Consider the following 19,612-nt stretch of genomic DNA (forward strand, 5'->3'; position numbering starts at 1 on the left):
GGCTTATGACTCTCACTTCTTTTGAATCGTGCAGATGCCCGGGTGAGTGTGCTTTGTTTACCTGGAGAAGACATGGCACCAGGATGCGATATGTGAAGAAAACAAGGTGGCAGAGGAAGTGAGATGCAACATTCTGCTGGGAAACCTCTGGTACTGCAATTCATATGCATGTTACTTTGACATGCCCCATACTTGTATAGCCCACAGTATTCACTCAGGAGAGGTGGAATATGGAATGTTGCAGTGTATACTGTAAAAATAAATATTTTAATCCATGAAAACAAAAAGAATCCAGACAACTTAATCTTAATCAGTTTATTGGCCCCTGGTTTGAATTGACCGGTTTGTACAGTTTTGACAAATGTCTGTCTTTTGCAAAATAACAATAAGTTGAATATGATCATTACAACAACTTTTTTTTTTCCAGTGTGCCTACACACAAACAGAATTCAATACATGATGAACACAGAGAGCATCCACAGACACAAACAAACTTCTACCTTGATCGATCAAATTATTTAGGGTGAATTCCAGATCATCTATCTGGTTAAATAGCACTTCCTGTTTCTGCTCTTCTCGCCCACACAAAGGATCCCTTGTGCAAATCCCCTCTGTCTGACCTACCTGACAGACTGGAGGGAAAAACACAGGAGACTAGAACAACCGCAGTGGCCAGTATTCGCATGATACATTTTCACAGATATTGCTGAATGTAGTGCATTTAACCCACAAAGGTTAAAATAAAACTGATATCAAAATCACATACATATTACAAAGTATGATCATCAAGCAATGAAATAAACGTTAATCACTTCATTATGTTGTTTAAAAAGAAACCCAAAGATCGGCATAGTTCAGTCACAAAGTTATACCATAATAGTTAATCTGTGTGAAGGAATATCAACCACTGAACTTGTCTTTTCTTGGTAAGGGCAACAAAGTCCCTTTGGTTACAAGGCCACCGCTGGCTAAACTCACAGTCTTTTTAAATGTCCCCCTTTTATCAGCCCATGCAGTCATACAATGCATGTCACATTACTCACACCACCACAGTATTCACTACAGTAAACAATGAATGGGAAAATTAGTGTCAAGCATGAAGTTTCATGATTTTTTTTTTTTTAAGTATCAACACATTTACTTTCCAAGCAATAAATTGGAACACACTGGGAATACTTCCATAGCTTTACCTTTCAGGTAAAAAGACAAAATAGTGTTCTCAATTACAAAAAAACACTTTATGACCACCAGATGTTGTTATATGTGGACAGTCAGAAGAAAATGTAGAAAACAGACCATTTCCATGTTCACAAAAATTGGTCTGTGTGCTCAATGCATGAATCCTGTATAATATTGCATTGCAAACATGCATGAATTAAGAGCACCCGGTAAAACAAGACATTCACCTTCTACTGTTCACCTGTCAGCTCAGCAAAAAAATTGAAAGACAATCTTCATATGTACAATTAATATAACATATTTAATACTAAATATTTCTGACATTAAAGCAATGTAATAGGAATACAGGACGGAACTTCACTGGTAGTACAAAAAGTCAAATTGATATCAGATCAGATGAAGAAAATTATACAGAGGTAGTCAGTCTTAGCATTCCTCATTCCAGCAGACTCCTTCAACAGTAATCCAGGGTTATTCCTTCTTCTGTTTAATAGTGCATTGTAAAGTTCTGAAAAATTCTGTATACAGGACATGCTTAGACCTGTTTGCCTTTTGCACCTGTACTGGGTCGATTTAAAGCTCTGTCTGTGTGCTTTCTTGTAACAGTCTGTTTGTCTAAATGAAAATATCTGTGTAATTAACCAGTAGCTTATTCAATCTAAGCCCATATTGATACTATCAATATGCCTTGTTTTGGAACACTGTGAGAAAATAGTTCTTGTTACAATCACAGCTTTTGAGCAGGTATTAAGTAGGAATGCACTACAAAACATACAAAAATAAATAAATAAAGATAATAAACGCCCGAACCATTAGTTTAAGCCCTGAATCGTTACTTTAGTCTGATTGAACTGTTCTGATGTATTTTACTTGCACATTCATGCTGACAATAATTACACAAACAGGGGTTTCCAGGCAGACCTCTTTGAAGCATGCAAACTGAGAGACCACTTCATACAATGAGCAAAACACGTCGGTCCATCCATCTGTGTGTGTGTTTTGCATGCCAGTTGCATTTTGTAATAATGGCAGTTATTCATGAGCAAATAGAGTGGGCTGTGATAAATGCCTCATGTTTATTCACTCACATGAACCTGCGTGTTTTCTCCAGTCTGCCATCCTGAAGTGTCACTTATAGACCAGCATCCACACTACACAACCAAGATGGATCTATTATGTAATTTTCTCATGCTGGATCTGATAATAACAAGCCTGTGATAAGGGGCAAGAGAAAGAGCAGGTCAGCACAAAGTATTGATTTATGTTAATACTTAGACATTCTGGCCACTGATTTGCAGATACCTTGAGAGTGGTGAACATTATTCCATGTTCTCCATGCTGCACACAAGGGTCCATCAGATCCTCTATCAAACTGACCTCTGACCCAAGATTACGAATCCTGAGAACATTTTGGTTAAAGCAAAAAAAGTATCCAATTAAAATGAACATATCAACAACATTAATGTGGACAATGAAAGCATTAAGGAAGCGGAATTGCACTTACCGAGCGCGCAACACAACATAAAGGAATACAGGAAACAGGTCATCCATAGACCACAGGAAGTCCTTCTTCAGAAGGCTGAGCACCTCCTGGGTAATCTCCTCAAAGGTGAACTGGATGACTTGTAGCTTATCTGAAGGTGTAAATGTTGTGCTGTTGAGAAAAAGAGAGTTACAGTTAATAAAGAAATATATGTGGAAATATGAGTGTTACGGATTTATTTCCTGATCACTCAGTACCTGATCTGTTGGAGGGTCTCCACTGCTGAAGCAAAGCAGGCATCCTTTGTGCTAGACTGAATCTACAACCATACAACATTCCTCAATACAAAAAACAAATATTAATAATGAATAGTCATTATTAGTGGTTGTCTGTACCTGCTGCTTTTCGCCATGAACTGTGACTGACACTGGCCAAAACTTCCTAAAAGAGAAATAATTGGAGAGCACTTTAGTTTACTTTTTTTTTTTTTTGTGGATAAATTCCAATTCCACTCACACAGTGTGGGACTTACTGCTGGACTCCGAGGAAGGCGAGCAGGGCCAGGTCAGGTTGCTTATTGAGACGCAATACACATTCCCAGTAGACATCCTCCTCTTTCTCCTTCTCCAGGGCATAGAGTGTGAACAGGGGAGGGTAGAGACGAGGCAGCAGTACAGGGAGGAGAAGTGCGGAGCAACTCACCACACGCCTTCAAACAAACAAGTATAATGTGCTGTCAGTAAAGTTTTCTTGGTTTATGTACAGCAGACGTTTTTATTCCCAGTACGGCCGGCTGTAAAAGCTGATCTCTTACCCAGGACGAGGTGACTCTAGCTGAGGGTCAGCGGTTTGGGAGTTCATCTTCTGGGAGTTTGGCACCTCTGGGATGATGCCACCATCCTCAGGCAAACCAGGGAACAGGAACCTGTAACAGGTGCAGATTATTTTACTTTACAAAGACACTGTATTTAAATTCTCACTGTAAAACCAAAATTGCATTCCATTGCAACAAAACTGTCCCTGTCTCTTCTAGTTTAAAGTTAATTTCAACCTAATGTGAATATTTTATTCCACCCTAGTCTTAAGTGATATTTATTTTCTTAATCCATTATATCTATTTGTTTTCAGTAATGATGCAACTGCAGCCTTGTTGTCTCGTCTGACATTATAGTTGACTTTAAGGATCTCAGACAGTAAATCTGAGACACAACAGTTAACCCTGTAAGGACAAAGGATAATGTAGAAAAGTACAATTTAATACACACACACACACACACACACACACACACACCTGATGATCTGAAATATGCGGCTGAGGTAGGATTTGATCTCATTGACTGCCTGAGGCAAAAGACGACGATTGGCCCCCACACCAACATAGGTCATGCGATACACAGCAACCAGCGTCTCCAGGAGACGACCAAGGGGATGCAAGGGTGTGTCACATGCCTGTGATGAGAGGTTGAGACAGGGCCACAAAGCACATTTAGGCATCCTGAATAAAAGGGGTTCACACTTCCTGAAAACCAAATTTCCAAACACATTGGCATGATTGTAACCATATGTCTAGTGTAGTGTCTGTCACAACCACACACATAAACACATCTACTACTCAGTTAAAGATGACAAAATATATCCAATATATGGCTAAATATAATACAGTCACAGGGACTAATACGGTGTGAAGTGAACTCACCTTGATGAGGTACCGCCGAATGCTATCAAATGACTCCATGGTAACAGGGTCTGATTGCTGTGGGATGAATTCCAGACTCTCCAGGGTTTTATGATGAGAACGACTCAGCAAATCAGGGCTAAAGAGAAACACAAATCAGGTTGATTCAGCACAGTTTGGTCCAATATAGAAAATCCACAAAGATGTCAACAGACTGCATGTCTTTGTATGCTTGGTACCTAAGTATGTAGCTCTCTCTGTGTGTGTGTGTGTGTGTGTGTGTGTGTGTGTGTGTGTGTGTGTGTAAGAACCTGTCTCTGTGTTGTCTTCGGCTGGTGGTCAGCTCAATAGCAATGTTTTCCCAGGCCCTGCTGGTCTCCCCCTGTCCAGTAGTCTCACAGCCCAGTCGACTCCAGCACTCTTCGAACACAGACAACCACTTCTCCTCCGAGGGCACAGAGAGACGCCCTAACTTACTACACAAAAACAATTAACATAACATGATACAGAGGTACTATACAATTAATGTTTAGATGTAATTAAATTAGAATCATTTAGAATTACACAAGTGGGATGAATGTTTCCCGTTGACCAGACAAAGGGACCACTGCTCACTGGACAATATCAATAGTCCAACGTTTAGAATTTTAAATGGCATCAACACTCACACTGCACGATGCTTATGCTTGTTCTCTTTGTCTGAGTCATATAGATTGGGTTTGTAGTAGGAGCCTGAGATCTTCAGCCCAGAACCCCAAACTCCACTGAAGGAGCCCTCAATGAAGTCCCCATTTGGCATGGTCAGAGTACCCTGTGAATATGGAAAGGCAATGAGAAAAACGTGTGTGTGTAAATAAGATAAAGAATTATCAGTCTTTGCTTTAGGCTTAAATTGGTGTTTGATAAAGGCAGTTATTTATAATACTGATGTCAGATCCCCACAAAGATAGAAAAAAAAAACATGTTCACATATGAGTGAGAGTATATGATAAAGTTTCTATACTTTTCCATTCAGGGTCCAGTCTTCTGAGAATTCTCCCTCAAATGTGGTGTCATCCTCAGACAGCAACACACCAGTGCCCTGATGAGAGTAAGGAGAGTGAAAAAATGAAATAAACAGAAAGTATACAGAAAACTACTCAAAACCACTTCTGCTCTCACTTCTGTCTTCTACAATTCTGTTCTCACCATCATTTTGTTGTTGCTGAAAGCTCCTTCATAGTAAAGCCCAAACTGTGTGACTATCACTCCATTTCCCTGCCTCTGGTCCTCCTGCCACATGCCCATGTATTTCTCACCTCTAAGGGAAAACACACACACACATACACACACAAAGAAGCTGGCTGTTTATACACAAATATTCAAAAATAAAGGAAACACAAAAACAAGAAATCCAAGATCTGTATGAATTAAATATTCTTAATAAATGCTTTGTGCTGACATCAAAACCACACAAAATTATCAACCCATGGAGTCACACTCAAAATTACAAGTGGAAAAACGCACTACAGACTGATCCAACTTTGATGTAATTACAAGTCAAAATGAGGCCTCCATGTACCTGTATGACCTCCCTACCTCCCTGGGCATGCTCCTGATGAGGTGGCGGATGGTCTCCTGAGGGATCTCCTCCTGGACTAAAGCATCCACCAACTCATGGACTGTGGTGCAACAGGGCGTTGGTGGATGGAGCGAGACATGATGCGTCAATTGATGTCCTCAAATGGATTCAGGTCTAGGATTCAGGTCTAGGGAACGGGCGGCCGGTCCAAAGCATCAATGCCTTCATTTTGCAGGAACTGCTGACACACTCCAGCCATATGAGGTCTAGCGTTGTGGCGTTATGGATGCACAAGAGGTCTGAGGATCTCAACTCAGTACCTAATGGCAGTCAGGCTACCTCTGGTGAGCACATGGTGGGCTGTGCGGCCCCCAAAGAAATTGACCCCACACCATTACTGACCCACTGCCAATCTGGTCATACTGGAGAATGTTGCAGGCAGCAGAACATTCTCCATGGCGTCTCCAGACTCACCAATCACTAGCTCTCAGTGTGAACCTACTTTCATCTGTGAAGAGCACAGGGTGCCAGTGGAGATTTGGCAATTTTGGTGTTCTCTGGCAACATGCTGCACGGTGTTGGGCTGTATGTACAACCTCCACCTGTGGATGTCAGGCCCTCATATCACCCTCACAGAGTCTGTTTCTGACCGCTTTAGCAGACACATGCACATATGTGGCCTGCTGGATGTCATTTTGCAGGGCTCTGGCAGTCGGAGGTAGTGGTCCTGCTTGTTGCCCTCCTATGGCCTCTATGTCTTCTGATGAACTGGCCTGTCTCCTAGTAGTGCCTCCATGCTCTGGACACTATGCCATCCTCACCTGAGGAGACTTTTATTGGGGACGTCTTGCTTCATGCCACAGCTTGCATTGATGTCCTGGATGAGCTGCACTACCTGAGCTTGTGTGGGTTGTAGACTCCGTCTCATGCTACCACTAGAGCGAAATCACCGCCAGCATTGAAAAGTGACCAAAACATTAGCCATAAAGCATAGGAACTGAGAAGTGGTCTGTGGCCACCACCTGCAGAACCACGCCTTTATTGGGGACATCTTGCTAATTGCCTGTAGTTCCACCTGTTGTCTATTCCATTTGCACAACAGCATGTGAAATTGATTGTCAATCAGTGTTACTTCCTAAGTGGACAGTTTTATTTCACAGAAGTTTGATTGACTTGGAGTTGAGCAGTGTGTTACATTCTTGCTTCAATATCCTTAAATTGCAACCCCCTCTACAGGATTACTGTCTGAGTATGATATTGACACAAGATTTACAATGGTTGAAGTAAAAATCATAAGGTACCTGGTGATGTCATCAAAGACGCCATAGCCATTCTTCTTGTCCTGCAACCACTGTCCAATGAAGACACTGGGGCAGGAAGAGTTGAGTTTGCCGGTGCGCAGCATACCATGGCCATGTCGCATATTGTCCTGAAACCAGCCCTCATACATCTCCCCAGTGGCGTATCTACAGACACATGCAAACCACACAACACACAGATATTATTTTATGAGTTCCACATGTACAAATTATGCAACATATTATAAATGTTTTATAAGGCTTTTTGTTTTTGATTCTTCATAAAATAAGCATTTTCCACTTCAACAGAAATTAAAATAAGAATTGGATGACACAAACATTTAGAAACTTCCTGCACACTGACATCAAATAGGAAACTTTAGACACACACATACACACCTGTAGGTCCCGAAGCCATGCATTTTGCCATCTTTCCAGCTGCCCTGATAATGATCAGTCTTATTCAGATTCTTATTGGGAACAGCATAGTCACCAAACCTGGACAACAGTTCAGTAGTCAGACTGACAGTCAGAAAAAAAATCTCAAAAATGAAAATGATTCCAGTGTATAATGAAATTAATAAAATTTGATTTTCAACAGACCCATCTTCCAGGCCATTTTTGAATGAGCCTGTGTACATTCTCCCATCGGGCCACTTTAGCACACCTCTGAAAAAGAGAATGAACAGAAGGAATTCACCTCATGTAAAACATTTAAATACATGCTCCATAAAAAAAAAAATCTGATTTTTGTAGAAGTCTACAAACACGATTTCAGACTATTTGGTCAGAGAAGCGCAGGTGGGGGGTGCTGGGATGAGAAATACGCTCTGTCATGTGATATATATGATCTCATGATAACTGTAATTGTGAAAAGTCTGTAATATTCTAGAACATAGTGCCAAACCCTAAAATAAAATATATTTTAGTGATCTTTTTAAGGAAGTAATACATTTGCAAAAACAAACTAGCAACCACCCTAACTTTACATGGATCTCACCTGCCATTGGGCTTCCCAGCTAGCCAGCGACCCTCATAGGTGGCGTCTTTCAGTCGGCTGTCCTTGTAGAATGTGTAGGAGGCTGTTCGTGAAATGGGAGGGTCTGCTCTCTGTGCTGCCCCTGGGCTTTCTGACCCCACCCCACTCAGAGCCTGCTCAACTGCCTGGTTTATGGATCTGAGCCACTTTGCCTGGCATAATGTGATGGAGCAAACATTCAGAGAAGATGTCCACTGCAGATAAACTACGTCTGATGGACATGGGAAGCAGGCATACCTTCTCCACAGGGGAAGAGGCCAGAAGGGTAAAAGTCTCCTCAGGTGAGGTCACCTTCATTCCATACCTGATCAAAGTGAATATATCAAAATAAACAAGTAGTAAAATTTAGAGCAATTTGGCTCAGAAATGTAAGAACAAAGCCACATAACTTAACCTACTAACTTGCATAAATTCGGCTATATGAGCTCTCAACAACCACAACACTTCATAGGACAGAACACTAATGCTCTCCAGCACTTTCACTTTTAATCACTTCTGGACTCAATCCCCCAGGAATCCTTGCACAAATTTTACTTCACCCTACCTGTTACACATTTTATGTTAAAAACATAAAAGTGTAATAATTGTTTATGTTTGCAATATTTGCATATTGGTGCACTGTATACTTGCAATATTTGCAATACTGTGGTCTATAGCAGTTTTTAAAGCATTCACTGCATATCATACCGTGTATGACTGTGTATGTGACTAATAACATTTGAATTTCTAACTTGCACAATAAACTATGACATAGCTCGAAAATGCATTTCTAAAAATATCATATTCATTTACAGACATGAATACCATGTAATCAACAGACCTGAGGACAACTCCAGTTTTGATTTTTTCCTCTTTTACCATGTTAAGGTATGTCAGGAATCTGTGCAAGTTGTCACATTGAGCAAGAGAAATAAATTGATAATTAAATCTAAATGACTATAAAGATAGCAGATAGCAGACTTACAGAACAGTGTTTTCCTCAGCGATGGGCTCCACCCACAGTGTTGCCAATGGGAAGACATGATGGGTGGAAAACTGTAACAGAGGCAAAGAAAAGAGAGCAACAATACAAACAGAAGAAAATCATTGACGATTTTTTATATAACATTTTTTTTTTAGTTCACACAGTGATAAACATACACACAAAAAATCGAATTCTTGCACAATAAACTATGACCTAGCTTGAAAATGCATTTCTACAAATATCATGTTCAACACGTACACACATGCATACGCACACTCACAAGCATACACCGCTCCTTCAGGAGATTGAGGGATCAGGAGATCAGGGATTGAGGATGAAGCTACTCCTCACATAAAACAGATCAATGGCAATGGCCAAGGCTTTACACAGACACACATAGTACTCAACAAATGTATCAAGAGACAGGAGAATATGAAAATCTTAAACAAAAATGATTTTATGAGATGGTAAAAATTTCACCTTCTCCTTCTGTACCCCTGAAAGGAGAAACTGAAAGGAATTATGGTGATGATAATGCATCAGCTGCTAACAAAGTACAGACAGAAATAGGTGAAACATTTGTGGAATGGGTGGGTGGAAAGTCTTGGCCATTACCAAACTAAACAAGGACCGTGTGCTGGCACACAGGGAACAGGAGACACAGCAGGGCTCGGCTCGGGCACATGTACCTGTCAGGAGAACATTTTTTTCTTCATTTATCTGAAGTCATTAGTTTCCTGCCAGTGGAATCCAACTTTACACTCCTTGTGTAAATCAAATATCTCAAGATATTTGTTGACATCATTTGGCTTCATCCAAACCAAAGTGCAATATCTCAGCCCCTTATTAAAAAGTAATATTACTTTTAGCTCTTCTGAATCTATTTAGTGAATCTTTCATCTAGCCTTGCCGCATTAAGACTAGTCTGCCAGCGTTTTGGTTTGCCAAAAGCAAAAGCAAATAACAACACAACTGCCGGCAAGCCAAACCCTGACCACAAGGGGGAACTGTGCTAGAGAGAGGGCTGCTTCTCCAATGAGCACATATACTTACGAAGCTTTTATAGGGGACCATGCCCTGACAGAATAGAGATGAACATCAGAAACACAAACACCATGGACCAACTAAGAAAAAAAGAAAGAGAAATAGCTAGAGAGAGAGAGAGCGAGAGACAGACAGAGAGCACGAGAGAGTTTTGGCACTCACCTGTGCATGCACAAGGGCATCACTGAAAAGAATGAACCAGTTGACAGAGAACCTTCCAGCATTCTGCAGTGTCAGGGACTTATTGCTGCTCTCGTACACCAGACGCCGAGACGGCTTTCGCAGAGAATCCTGATGGACAAAGAGCAACAACCTCAGTTTCAAAAACATGATGTTTTAACACAGACATTTAAGCATTGCAAATCCACTCAGACACCCAAACACAACTCACTGTCATCTTTCCAGGGAATGACTTCCAGAAGTGCGCTGTGTATTCAGCCTCCTTCCTCTTCCTCTTCATGCGAAGAGCCAGAGACTCAAACTTTGAACAGCCGTCCTGCAGCTTCTGATAATCCACTGAGTTCTGGATATGTACATGTTCATTTGTATGCATAATTGTCCATGTAAACATAAAAGTGCAGCATGAATGAAGTGTGCGTGCGTGCGCGCGTGTGTGTGTGTGTGCGCGTGTATACGTACCACCTCATAGCAGGTGGCAAGTTTCAGCAGCAGTCTGCTGTACTCTTGTAGGTGTTGTGTTGGCAGGTAAAACAGAGAAAGTAGCAACTCTGCTGCACCAGTATTCTCATCTGTACTCTCAACCAACCGCAGCAGCACGTCACAACCCTTTCCAAAAACATCTCTGTAGAGAGAGAGAGAGAGATAGTGATTCATAAACAAGTTAAAAACTATAATTAATTTATGAACTCCTGGATTTCCTGACACTAGTTATCAATAGCCTCTCATCCAAATATGGTCAGAGAGAGAACTTCAATATTATGTTCACATACACTTAAAATATTTGATATACATTGTTGTATGTTTAAAAACATGCACCAAAAGTATGACGTCTAGGTACACAAAAGTGGTACAGTGATGCATGATGCAGTCAGTCTATTCAAGCAAGGACACACAAACTCACTGGGACGGTTTCACTAAGGCCTGGAAACCGCCCATAACCAGGAAATTTCCCACTGCAGAACAATACCTAGAAAAGAAGACAAAAATTAAATGAGACAGAAATATCCGGTAAACATTTGTTTACTGTTTGTGTGTGAAAACTCACTGCTAGAGACTTACTCTGTGTATGTGTCCAGGAATACACGAGCGTTATCGAGGATAACCAACCCTTTGATGTCTCGTGTGCGCCGCAGAAGTGAGGTAAGGGACACAGAGTTCTGCCCAGTCAGCCGGCACACTCGGTTAAAATGTCCAATTAGGATCTGCAGCAGCCCACAGCAGGACTGTCCAAGAAATGAGCTAAGATTGTCTATACAACAGACACACACAAGTTGGGGAGTTTCTGAGACACGGTAAGCAGCAGCTGTAGACGCTATAGCTTGAGCAGTGAACGTAAAATCATACCCAGTGAGAGTAGAGGCTGTAACACTTGGCTCTTGATGTTGGTCAGTCTGCAGTAGTACTTTCTTTCTGCAGATACCAGCTCATGCAGGCTGGCAATAAAACCCATCACATTCCTGTCAGCTAGTGCAGCACAGCTCTGTCCACCAGCAAACACACAGCTCACATAGCCCAGCTACACACACAAGAGCAAAAAAGCCCACATTGAACAAAAAAATACTACAAAGAACAATGGAATTTAAAAAAACAAAACATTTGAGATATAATGATGAAACAACTCTGAAAACACTACTCATTGAAGAGTGGTTGACATGTTCTGGGCTCACATTCATACAAAAGGGCAGAAGAACAGGCTGCTGGGTGTATCCCCCCGTTTGGGCCTCAGAGCTCTGGTTCTCCCTGACTTGCTGCCCACTGTAGTACAGGATTGGCTGAAAACAATCACCGTCAGCCAATAGCAGGGTGTGTTGTTGTCCTGCAGCCACATCCCACACACGAATTCCCTCTGACATCTACACAAAGAAATGGAAACAAAAAAGAACAGCAACCAACAGCAAATCCACAACCGCATAAAAGCTGATGATGAGTGTCCTTATTTTGAAACCCTCCCAGCCTGTTAACATTTGATTTTTCACATTTGAATATGGCTCATCATATGAAAATGGATATGAGGGTATTCAAAAGCCTCATTACATGGCAGTAGAAACATTTACATTGCCTGTTGTTACATTATGTTGTCGTATATGTGTACCTTGGCTAAACGGGGAACAGTGCTGGGTGACTCCATGTGACCGAGCTGGCCAGAGCTGTTACTGCCCCAAGAAAACACCTGTAAAATAAACACAACTCAGTCCAACTTGAACAAAGAACCAGCCCCACCCTCCACGCAAAAGAACACACACATGTACAAAGCTTATGTAACTGAAATAGCAAATTGGTTGTGGCTACCTGAGATTGTGCAGTGAGGGCCAGTGAGTGGCGAGAGCCAGCCGCTACTCTAAGTACTTCCTTATTGTTCAAACTCTTGATGCAAAGAGGCTGTAACCTAAAAGACAAAAATTCATCCTTGATCTTCATTGGATGTTTTTAAAAAATATTAACTGCAAAAACAATACAATGTGACAGCTAAAAGGAACTGAATTACACACCAACTAAATACCTGAAAGGTATAAATAATTGTTATTTGCCATTCAAGGCCTTATACTAAATGTGTGCAAATGCCCAGTGATGCTTCAACAAGCACTAGACCTGGGCAGAACGTCTCCATGTCCCAGCTGCCCCTCTTGGCCCCGCCCCCAACTCCATACTTCCGTCTGCAGGGAGGGCAGATGAGCGTTGTTCTCACCAACATCGGAAGGGTTCAGGGGTGCAGCTCGCACTCGGGAGCGACTGCACCTACGCAAAAGCCGAGGAGACACTGAGAGAAGGAGACAAAGGTATGACTTAATTCATTGTTACAGGGGGTGAAGACTTACAGAGAGAAATACTAAGTCTGGGCAATGAATCCTAACATGATGTGATTTTCACAATTACATGAATCATAATGTAAATATCATGTTTGAAGTTTTAAGTTAATATATTCATGTCACAATTGGAGTACTACTTATCTATTTTCATAATTAAATCCATAAATTAAAAGGTTTGGCAATTCTCAGCTGCATAAAATATGCAAAATAGTAATAAGCATATTTTAAATCAATCTTTTGCCCAAACCTAGCAGACAAATCTTTGTCACCAGCCAACGATTACTAAAATGTATTTTAATTATGATTTGTTTTAATGGTCCTCCAAGTGAGCTTGACAGGCCATTTCTTATGTTCTTATGAACAAAGAAAAAAGCTTGGTGACGGAGAGTAACTCCATATGAACATTTTTGTGCCAGCACAGACCCACTTGCAGCCAGAGAGGGGGGGTCGACTGCACAAATCATACACACACCCCAGCGCAACTACTGCCAAGAAAAAAAAAAAAACAGACACACAGCCCAACTGTTCACCTGCCCACACAATCCCTACACATGCTGGCACAAAACAAAAAGAGGAAGAATGGTGAGAGCATGGCACCAAAGCTTGGGGCTTGTGTGCAGATTTCCAGTGCAGAGAGGGGGAAGGTGGGGAATGTAAGAGAGAGCAAGAAAGAGAAAATAGCTTCATTTTTGTTATGGAACCAAACAGACTCAATTCTGTCCATCCCCTGCAGTGAGGCCATCTGTAATGTCCTGAGACTGTGGGTGTAGGTGTGTGTGACAGCGAGAGGAAATTAGTTTTGAGATGTAATCAAAGACACAAAATAATAAGCTAACATTGTTATACATTGTTGCTTATGTTACAAGATTGCAGTAATTAAGAGTCAGCAAAGAATTAATTTTAGTCATTTCTACTACTACATGGTAGATCAACATTGGAGATCTGCCTACAATGTGGTTACTTATATTAATACTTCAAATCAATCAGTCATTTAAAAAAAATACATTTGGGTAAAACAAAATATGTTTATATCTTACTATATAATAATAAAAAATGTTTTAACTGAAATAAAGCCCCCTGAGCCACTAGAATAGTCATGACCCATCAAGGTATCGACAAGGTATCCATGAAGGGGTTACAATGTTTAGGTAGATAACATTAAGAATTTTCAATCAGAACAAGCATTAATATTGTTAGCAATTTGACCCTCAGGAGGTCTTCTATAGGCTCAGACAACATGGGTCACTCTGCACTTTTTTGGATAGGTCGTGACTACTGCCGACTGTGCACATCCAACAAAAGCAGCAGCAGTTTTTCTTTTTTCATAATTTTGACTTGTCAAAGTTGATTAGTCCTTAAGTTTGCCCATGTTATTGACATGATTTTACGGCTGATCATATGGCTGTCCATATTTTAAGACTCTCTGAGGCCTTATTAGACAGTATGTGATGAGCCCAGAAGCTGGTCTTCAAGCCCATTTTCAAACAGTTAATTTGGTCCAAGAATGACATGTGCTGAGCTATGGCTCTGGGCTCCTCCCACTGTCTGAAACATTGTTATGGCATCTGAAATTAGGCAACCCTCTAGCAAGCAGATCTCCAGTCCAATCAACTACATTAAACTGACAGACCTACAGAAACATATGTTCTCTGCCACCTTTTGTTACCTGTAGATTCTACACGCTTAAATTCCACAGGTTTTGTGATGACAGGAACAGCAGCTGGCATTTCTGTAACCATAGTAACAGTAGTCATGTTTATATACAGGTCTCCACAGATTCTCAACATCTATGTTTATACCCTTTAGCTAGTTACCCCACTTCCATAACCAAGTACCATGAGAGCTTACCAACCTAGACTAATGTTTCTTATTAATCAGTTTTGTGTTGTCTTGTGATCTGACCCATATCAACATAAAATATTATTAAGATTATTATAAATAAAGTCTTTGTCCATAGAGTAGAACATTGTGTGATTTTTAAGTGACTGATCTACATAAACGAACAATAGAATGGTATGGGGGGGCTAAAGCAACGGTGACTGATAAATGCTGAAAATGCGACCAGAAATCATTCAGTTGGATAATCAGACAAAATCAAAAATTCACTTCCCATTTACAATTATTGCAAACACACATTAGCCAATAAGCTGTGCTCACAAGCAAAGAGCAACAGACCTTTTCACATTCTAAAGCACATCCACACAGGTGTATGATCACCATACACTCTCCCCACAAAAACACTTCTGTATGACTTCACAATGACCACAGCATGCTGTAACCAGACCACACACCTCCACTGTAGCACTGTGCCTACTTACACATCCCCCCGTATGAGGATAAGAGCTGAACTGCGTATCTACCCTGAGAGAGGAGACCAGGCAATGACAGGCGTCTGCTCAGACCCTCCGCCTCCTCCTCACGGATATCACCCAGACTGGAGCTCTTCTTGCCCTGCAGGGACTCCTCCAGGCGGATGCGCTCCTGCGGACTCTCCTTTGTGCCCTCGGCTGCCCCGGGGTTGGGGGCTGTGTAGTAGTAACTCATCACCTTCCTCAGGGAGAGCGCCTCATATGTGGAGGCCACACGCTCACCGACCGCAGATGCACATGAGGCCACCAGGCTGTTTAGTGCAGAGGCAACTGGGACCGCCGGGAGGATTGTGGGGCCCATTGGGCCAGAAGTGAAAGGGTCTGGGGAGTCAGAATAGGCCTGTGGTGAAATATTACAAATAGCAAAGGTGAGATACGCTTGCAGTAGAGAAAAAAGATAAAATAATAAAGCAGTGAATTTGAAGCGAAAAAAAAAATACAATAACTTAATTACAAATTAAGTAATAATTAAATGACTTCTGTAAGGTACTAGACAGCTGAAAATTGAAGACACAGGACTATTAAAAGGTTATGTAATAAACCAATGAAAATAGCAAACAAGGCAAAAGGTGCATTTGCTCTGTTAGAAAACAGGATTGTTTTCCAACATTCCTGAAGGATTATCCTTTTTTATCATTCACTCATGCTAATGAGCATTTTTTGATGATGACAGTAGTGAACAACACAGTCATGAAGGTAAAAAGAGGCAACTCTGAAAAATTGACTTTGTTTTCTCCGGTTACAATAAAATTCTCTATGTTTCTGGCCTCCGTCTTAATCTCCATAACCGCTTCAGTAAACGTCCTATGCAACTTTTAATATAATGACCTAATTAATTAACACAGTAATCTGCAGAACAAAAACTCTTACAACGGAAGGCCTATCAAACAAGTTGTATGATGAGTAAAGCTTTATGACCTGTGGCCGGTGCACTGCTGGTGACATCTTAGCCTGCTCAGCCAGAGAATGGTCAGAAAGCCTTTTAAGGTAGTCTTTCACTGCTTGCTCATTGGGATAGGGTGAGCTCTTAGTTCCTGTGCCTGCAGGCTTGGTGGCATCCTGTTGAGGAGTGCTTGGATCTTGTTCAACTATTGGGGCATCTCCATCAGGCTCAGCAACCTGGGCCTTTTCCACATCATTTACGAATGCAGCGGAGAGAGACTCATCTTTGGATTGAGTGGGACCAGCAGCTGGTGAGCCACCTGGGATTGTAGGAGACAAGAGAGCTTTATCTGGGCTCTTGCTGTAACTGGGCAGGATTGGCTCTGATGGAGAATTCCTTAAGCCCTTTCCTGAAGGCCCTCGACCCGGACTAGTGAGTGTACTTTGCCTGACTTCTCCCTCCTCCCCCAGCTCCACCCCTAGGGGGCAGTAGTGGTTGTCAGAGATGATCACATGGTCCTCTTTATCAGTCATGGTATACAGAAGCTGGTGGCATTGTCCACACTTATCCAGTGGTGGCCGCCGGGTGTCCTGAGAAGTAGTTGGACAACGCACCAGGGCCAGACTGTGAAAGGCCCCACAGGCCACCTGTAGCACGTGCCTACCAGCAAGGTGCTCCACTTTTTGGGGTTTCCACACAGGGAAGATGGTAGTCAGTAAGCCCGTCTGACAACCACTGCCCCAGGCCCACACCTCATGGTGGGTGGAAAGGGTTAAAGTGTGCTCCTCTCCACAAGCCAACTCCATGACATTCACGACCTGTGGAGGGGTGGTCTCAGAGTCCACAATGCCCACAGGGGTGGGGTTGGGCACGACAGTAAGCCCTGACAGTCCACATTGGCCAGAGGTGTTGTATCCCCACATGTGCACGCCCCCATCCTCAGTCACAGCCCCACTGTGAAAGCTGCCTGCTGCCACAGCAACGACACGCTGCCCACTAAGACCCGCCTCCAAGATGGGTTCAGCTGATGTTGCCGTAAGTGATGTCTGTTTCCAAGGCAATTCACCAAAGCTGTAAACGTGTCCTCCTGAAAAAAAATGCTCAAAATAAAAAAATCTTAGTGAACAAAACAATTATTAAATGTTTACCAGTGTCCTTACCCTCCAGCAGAAGGACTCCATGTTTGCTACCCAGGGCTGCCTGCAGCACAGGATGGGACAGAAGCAGTCTCTCTGGGGTAAGGCTGCAGGAATAACCCTTCCAAGTGTGGAGCAGCCCCCTCTCACCAGAGCCGTCCTCCTCACCAGAGCTAAAACAGACCGATAATCACAAACATACCCAACAGCAATTCACAAAAGGCTTCATTTGTAGACCTCTTTGGGTAACCATTCCTAAAACATGAATAAATGCAAATAATAAATGCAAATGCATGGAAATGAAAACACACAGAAACAGGACAGACTTAAATTGATAATAGACAGCATGTTGTTTACTATTTTAAACAAACAAAAAAGTATGAAATTGCAAAGACGAGACAGTAATGCCAGGGGCTACTAAGCTTACATCACAGCTCATTCCAACAGGACGACAATAACAGCCTGCCGAAATGACACCGGTAGCAACCCTACCTCTTCCGTTTCTCCATCCCTATGACCTCCCCATGTCAGCTGGGCGCCGGAGGGTCACCAATCCTGTCAAGTAAACAGTGATCACAGAATAACTTACGATAGAAGACATCATAAAAACGTCGCCCTTGTGTCAGTTTTACAGATGTGTTTTGTTTGTAAGTCACGTGTGACCAAAGGTTCACATGGCGCAATGTCAGACTACAGGCACTCGGGCTAAACAGACCTGGAAGCAAGAGCTGACCTGACTCCCAATTCAAAATGCGTTTCTAGGGGATAATCTTACTTCGTCGGCACATCACCCACCTCAAGTACCACGTTAAACGTCATTCAGTTTGCTACTTTTGCCACAACCAACAATAACAACAAGTGGGTTAAAATAAGAGATTGCCTTTCCTTATGGAGTAAAATATATGTTTAACCTGCTTCACATTCTTTTACTAGGTAAATAGGAAGAGCCATAAGATGGAGTTTCAATAGAATAATTTACAAGAAACTGTTACTGACAATACTAGTCAGGATATATAAAGGATATATACAAGCCATAGACACCTTATAACGTCTGCAAGATATAAGGTCTCCATTAAAAAAAACTCATGAGAAAACACTGGCTTTAGATCCCATACAATACACACCGACCGGACTCAGCTTTTGCGTTAAATGTCGTAAAACGTGTAATTAGCCCAACGAAGTCGGCAGTGACAGTGTAACTAAAACCTCCAGGTAAACCACGAGCCTCGCAGCGGATTAAGGCTCATTTCCTATTTAGCTCACGTTTTACCTGAGGAAAAAAAACGCGCCGACGTTATCGCTGTCCAACACCTGCGAAAAAATATCGATACTAGTAAAGAACGACAATCTTGTTTTCAGCTCGAAGAGTCGCCGGGCGGCCAGTCCGTCCCCATCGGTAAACTGGCCTAACTGACTCGGCAGGGATTGTTGTTGCGATCACTTGTTCTACGGAAGGCGCCGAGGCTCAAAACGCGCGTCGCGCTTCGCTTTGTCCTGCAACAATAACCTGTTAGATCACGTCTGTGATGACCACATTCAGGTCCAAATTCCGCCAGCTGGATAGAAGAAATCGAAACAATATCCACTGGAGACTAATAATATGCAATACGATTTAAAAAATCTTAAACGAGCAAATGCCCACACACAGAATTCTCACAGTGTAACTTGTAAACGTCACTTATATATACACACACGCATATAAATACACACATATCACACTGTAGAATATAATAATATGTGCAGGAATTTGTATAATAATTTGTAAAACTATACAATAATTTGTAAAACTATATATGTGTGTGTGTGTGTGTGTGTGTGTATACACACACACACACACACACACACACACACACACACACACACACACACACACACACACACACACACACACAAATAGCATGCCAGACCCTTAAAACCTGGTCCACCTCATTGTTTCCTCCTGGCCGGACTACTGCAATGCACTTCTCATGGAGGTCCATGGCACAAATCCAAAT

General features: G+C 41.9%; 1 protein-coding gene across 6 annotated transcripts; it reads right to left on the bottom strand.

Moving 5' to 3' along the window:
* Window positions 1-300: 300 nt before the first annotated feature.
* On the bottom strand, window positions 301-19,060 carry als2b (alsin Rho guanine nucleotide exchange factor ALS2 b). 6 transcript variants are annotated; one of them, XM_028979613.1, is made up of 36 exons: window positions 18,889-19,060; window positions 18,111-18,173; window positions 17,643-17,791; window positions 16,518-17,569; window positions 15,591-15,939; window positions 14,897-14,959; window positions 13,013-13,181; window positions 12,713-12,809; window positions 12,516-12,593; window positions 12,091-12,276; window positions 11,768-11,939; window positions 11,483-11,672; window positions 11,325-11,390; window positions 10,883-11,045; window positions 10,635-10,766; window positions 10,406-10,534; window positions 10,253-10,276; window positions 9,200-9,270; window positions 8,473-8,539; window positions 8,197-8,387; window positions 7,800-7,865; window positions 7,596-7,694; window positions 7,200-7,364; window positions 5,526-5,637; window positions 5,341-5,418; window positions 5,006-5,148; window positions 4,649-4,813; window positions 4,359-4,476; window positions 3,954-4,111; window positions 3,477-3,587; window positions 3,195-3,371; window positions 3,058-3,103; window positions 2,920-2,981; window positions 2,684-2,833; window positions 2,482-2,578; window positions 301-2,391 (listed from the first exon to the last, which is right to left on the bottom strand). In XM_028979613.1, the coding sequence occupies exons 2-36, from the start codon at window positions 18,125-18,127 to the stop codon at window positions 2,353-2,355; spliced, it is 5,151 nt and encodes a 1,716-aa protein (XP_028835446.1). In that variant the 5' UTR covers window positions 18,128-18,173; window positions 18,889-19,060; the 3' UTR covers window positions 301-2,352. The 6 variants fall into 6 exon arrangements, with proteins under 6 accessions (XP_028835446.1, XP_028835450.1, XP_028835448.1 ...); XM_028979617.1 differs by lacking the exon at window positions 14,897-14,959; XM_028979615.1 differs by lacking the exon at window positions 10,253-10,276.
* Between the last annotated feature and the right edge of the window lie 552 nt (window positions 19,061-19,612).

This window comes from Denticeps clupeoides, chromosome 5 (genome assembly GCF_900700375.1).
Source record: "Denticeps clupeoides chromosome 5, fDenClu1.1, whole genome shotgun sequence".
Lineage (NCBI taxonomy): Eukaryota > Metazoa > Chordata > Actinopteri > Clupeiformes > Denticipitidae > Denticeps > Denticeps clupeoides.

Excerpts from the sequence above, each read along its gene's own strand:
- als2b (XM_028979613.1), bottom strand. Across the intron at positions 17,570-17,642 it reads TGGAGTCCTTCTGCTGGAGG|GAGGACACGTTTACAGCTTT; the intron begins GTAAGGACACTG and ends ATTTTTTTTCAG. Across the intron at positions 11,391-11,482 it reads TTCCTGGACACATACACAGA|GTATTGTTCTGCAGTGGGAA; the intron begins GTAAGTCTCTAG and ends CTTCTTTTCTAG.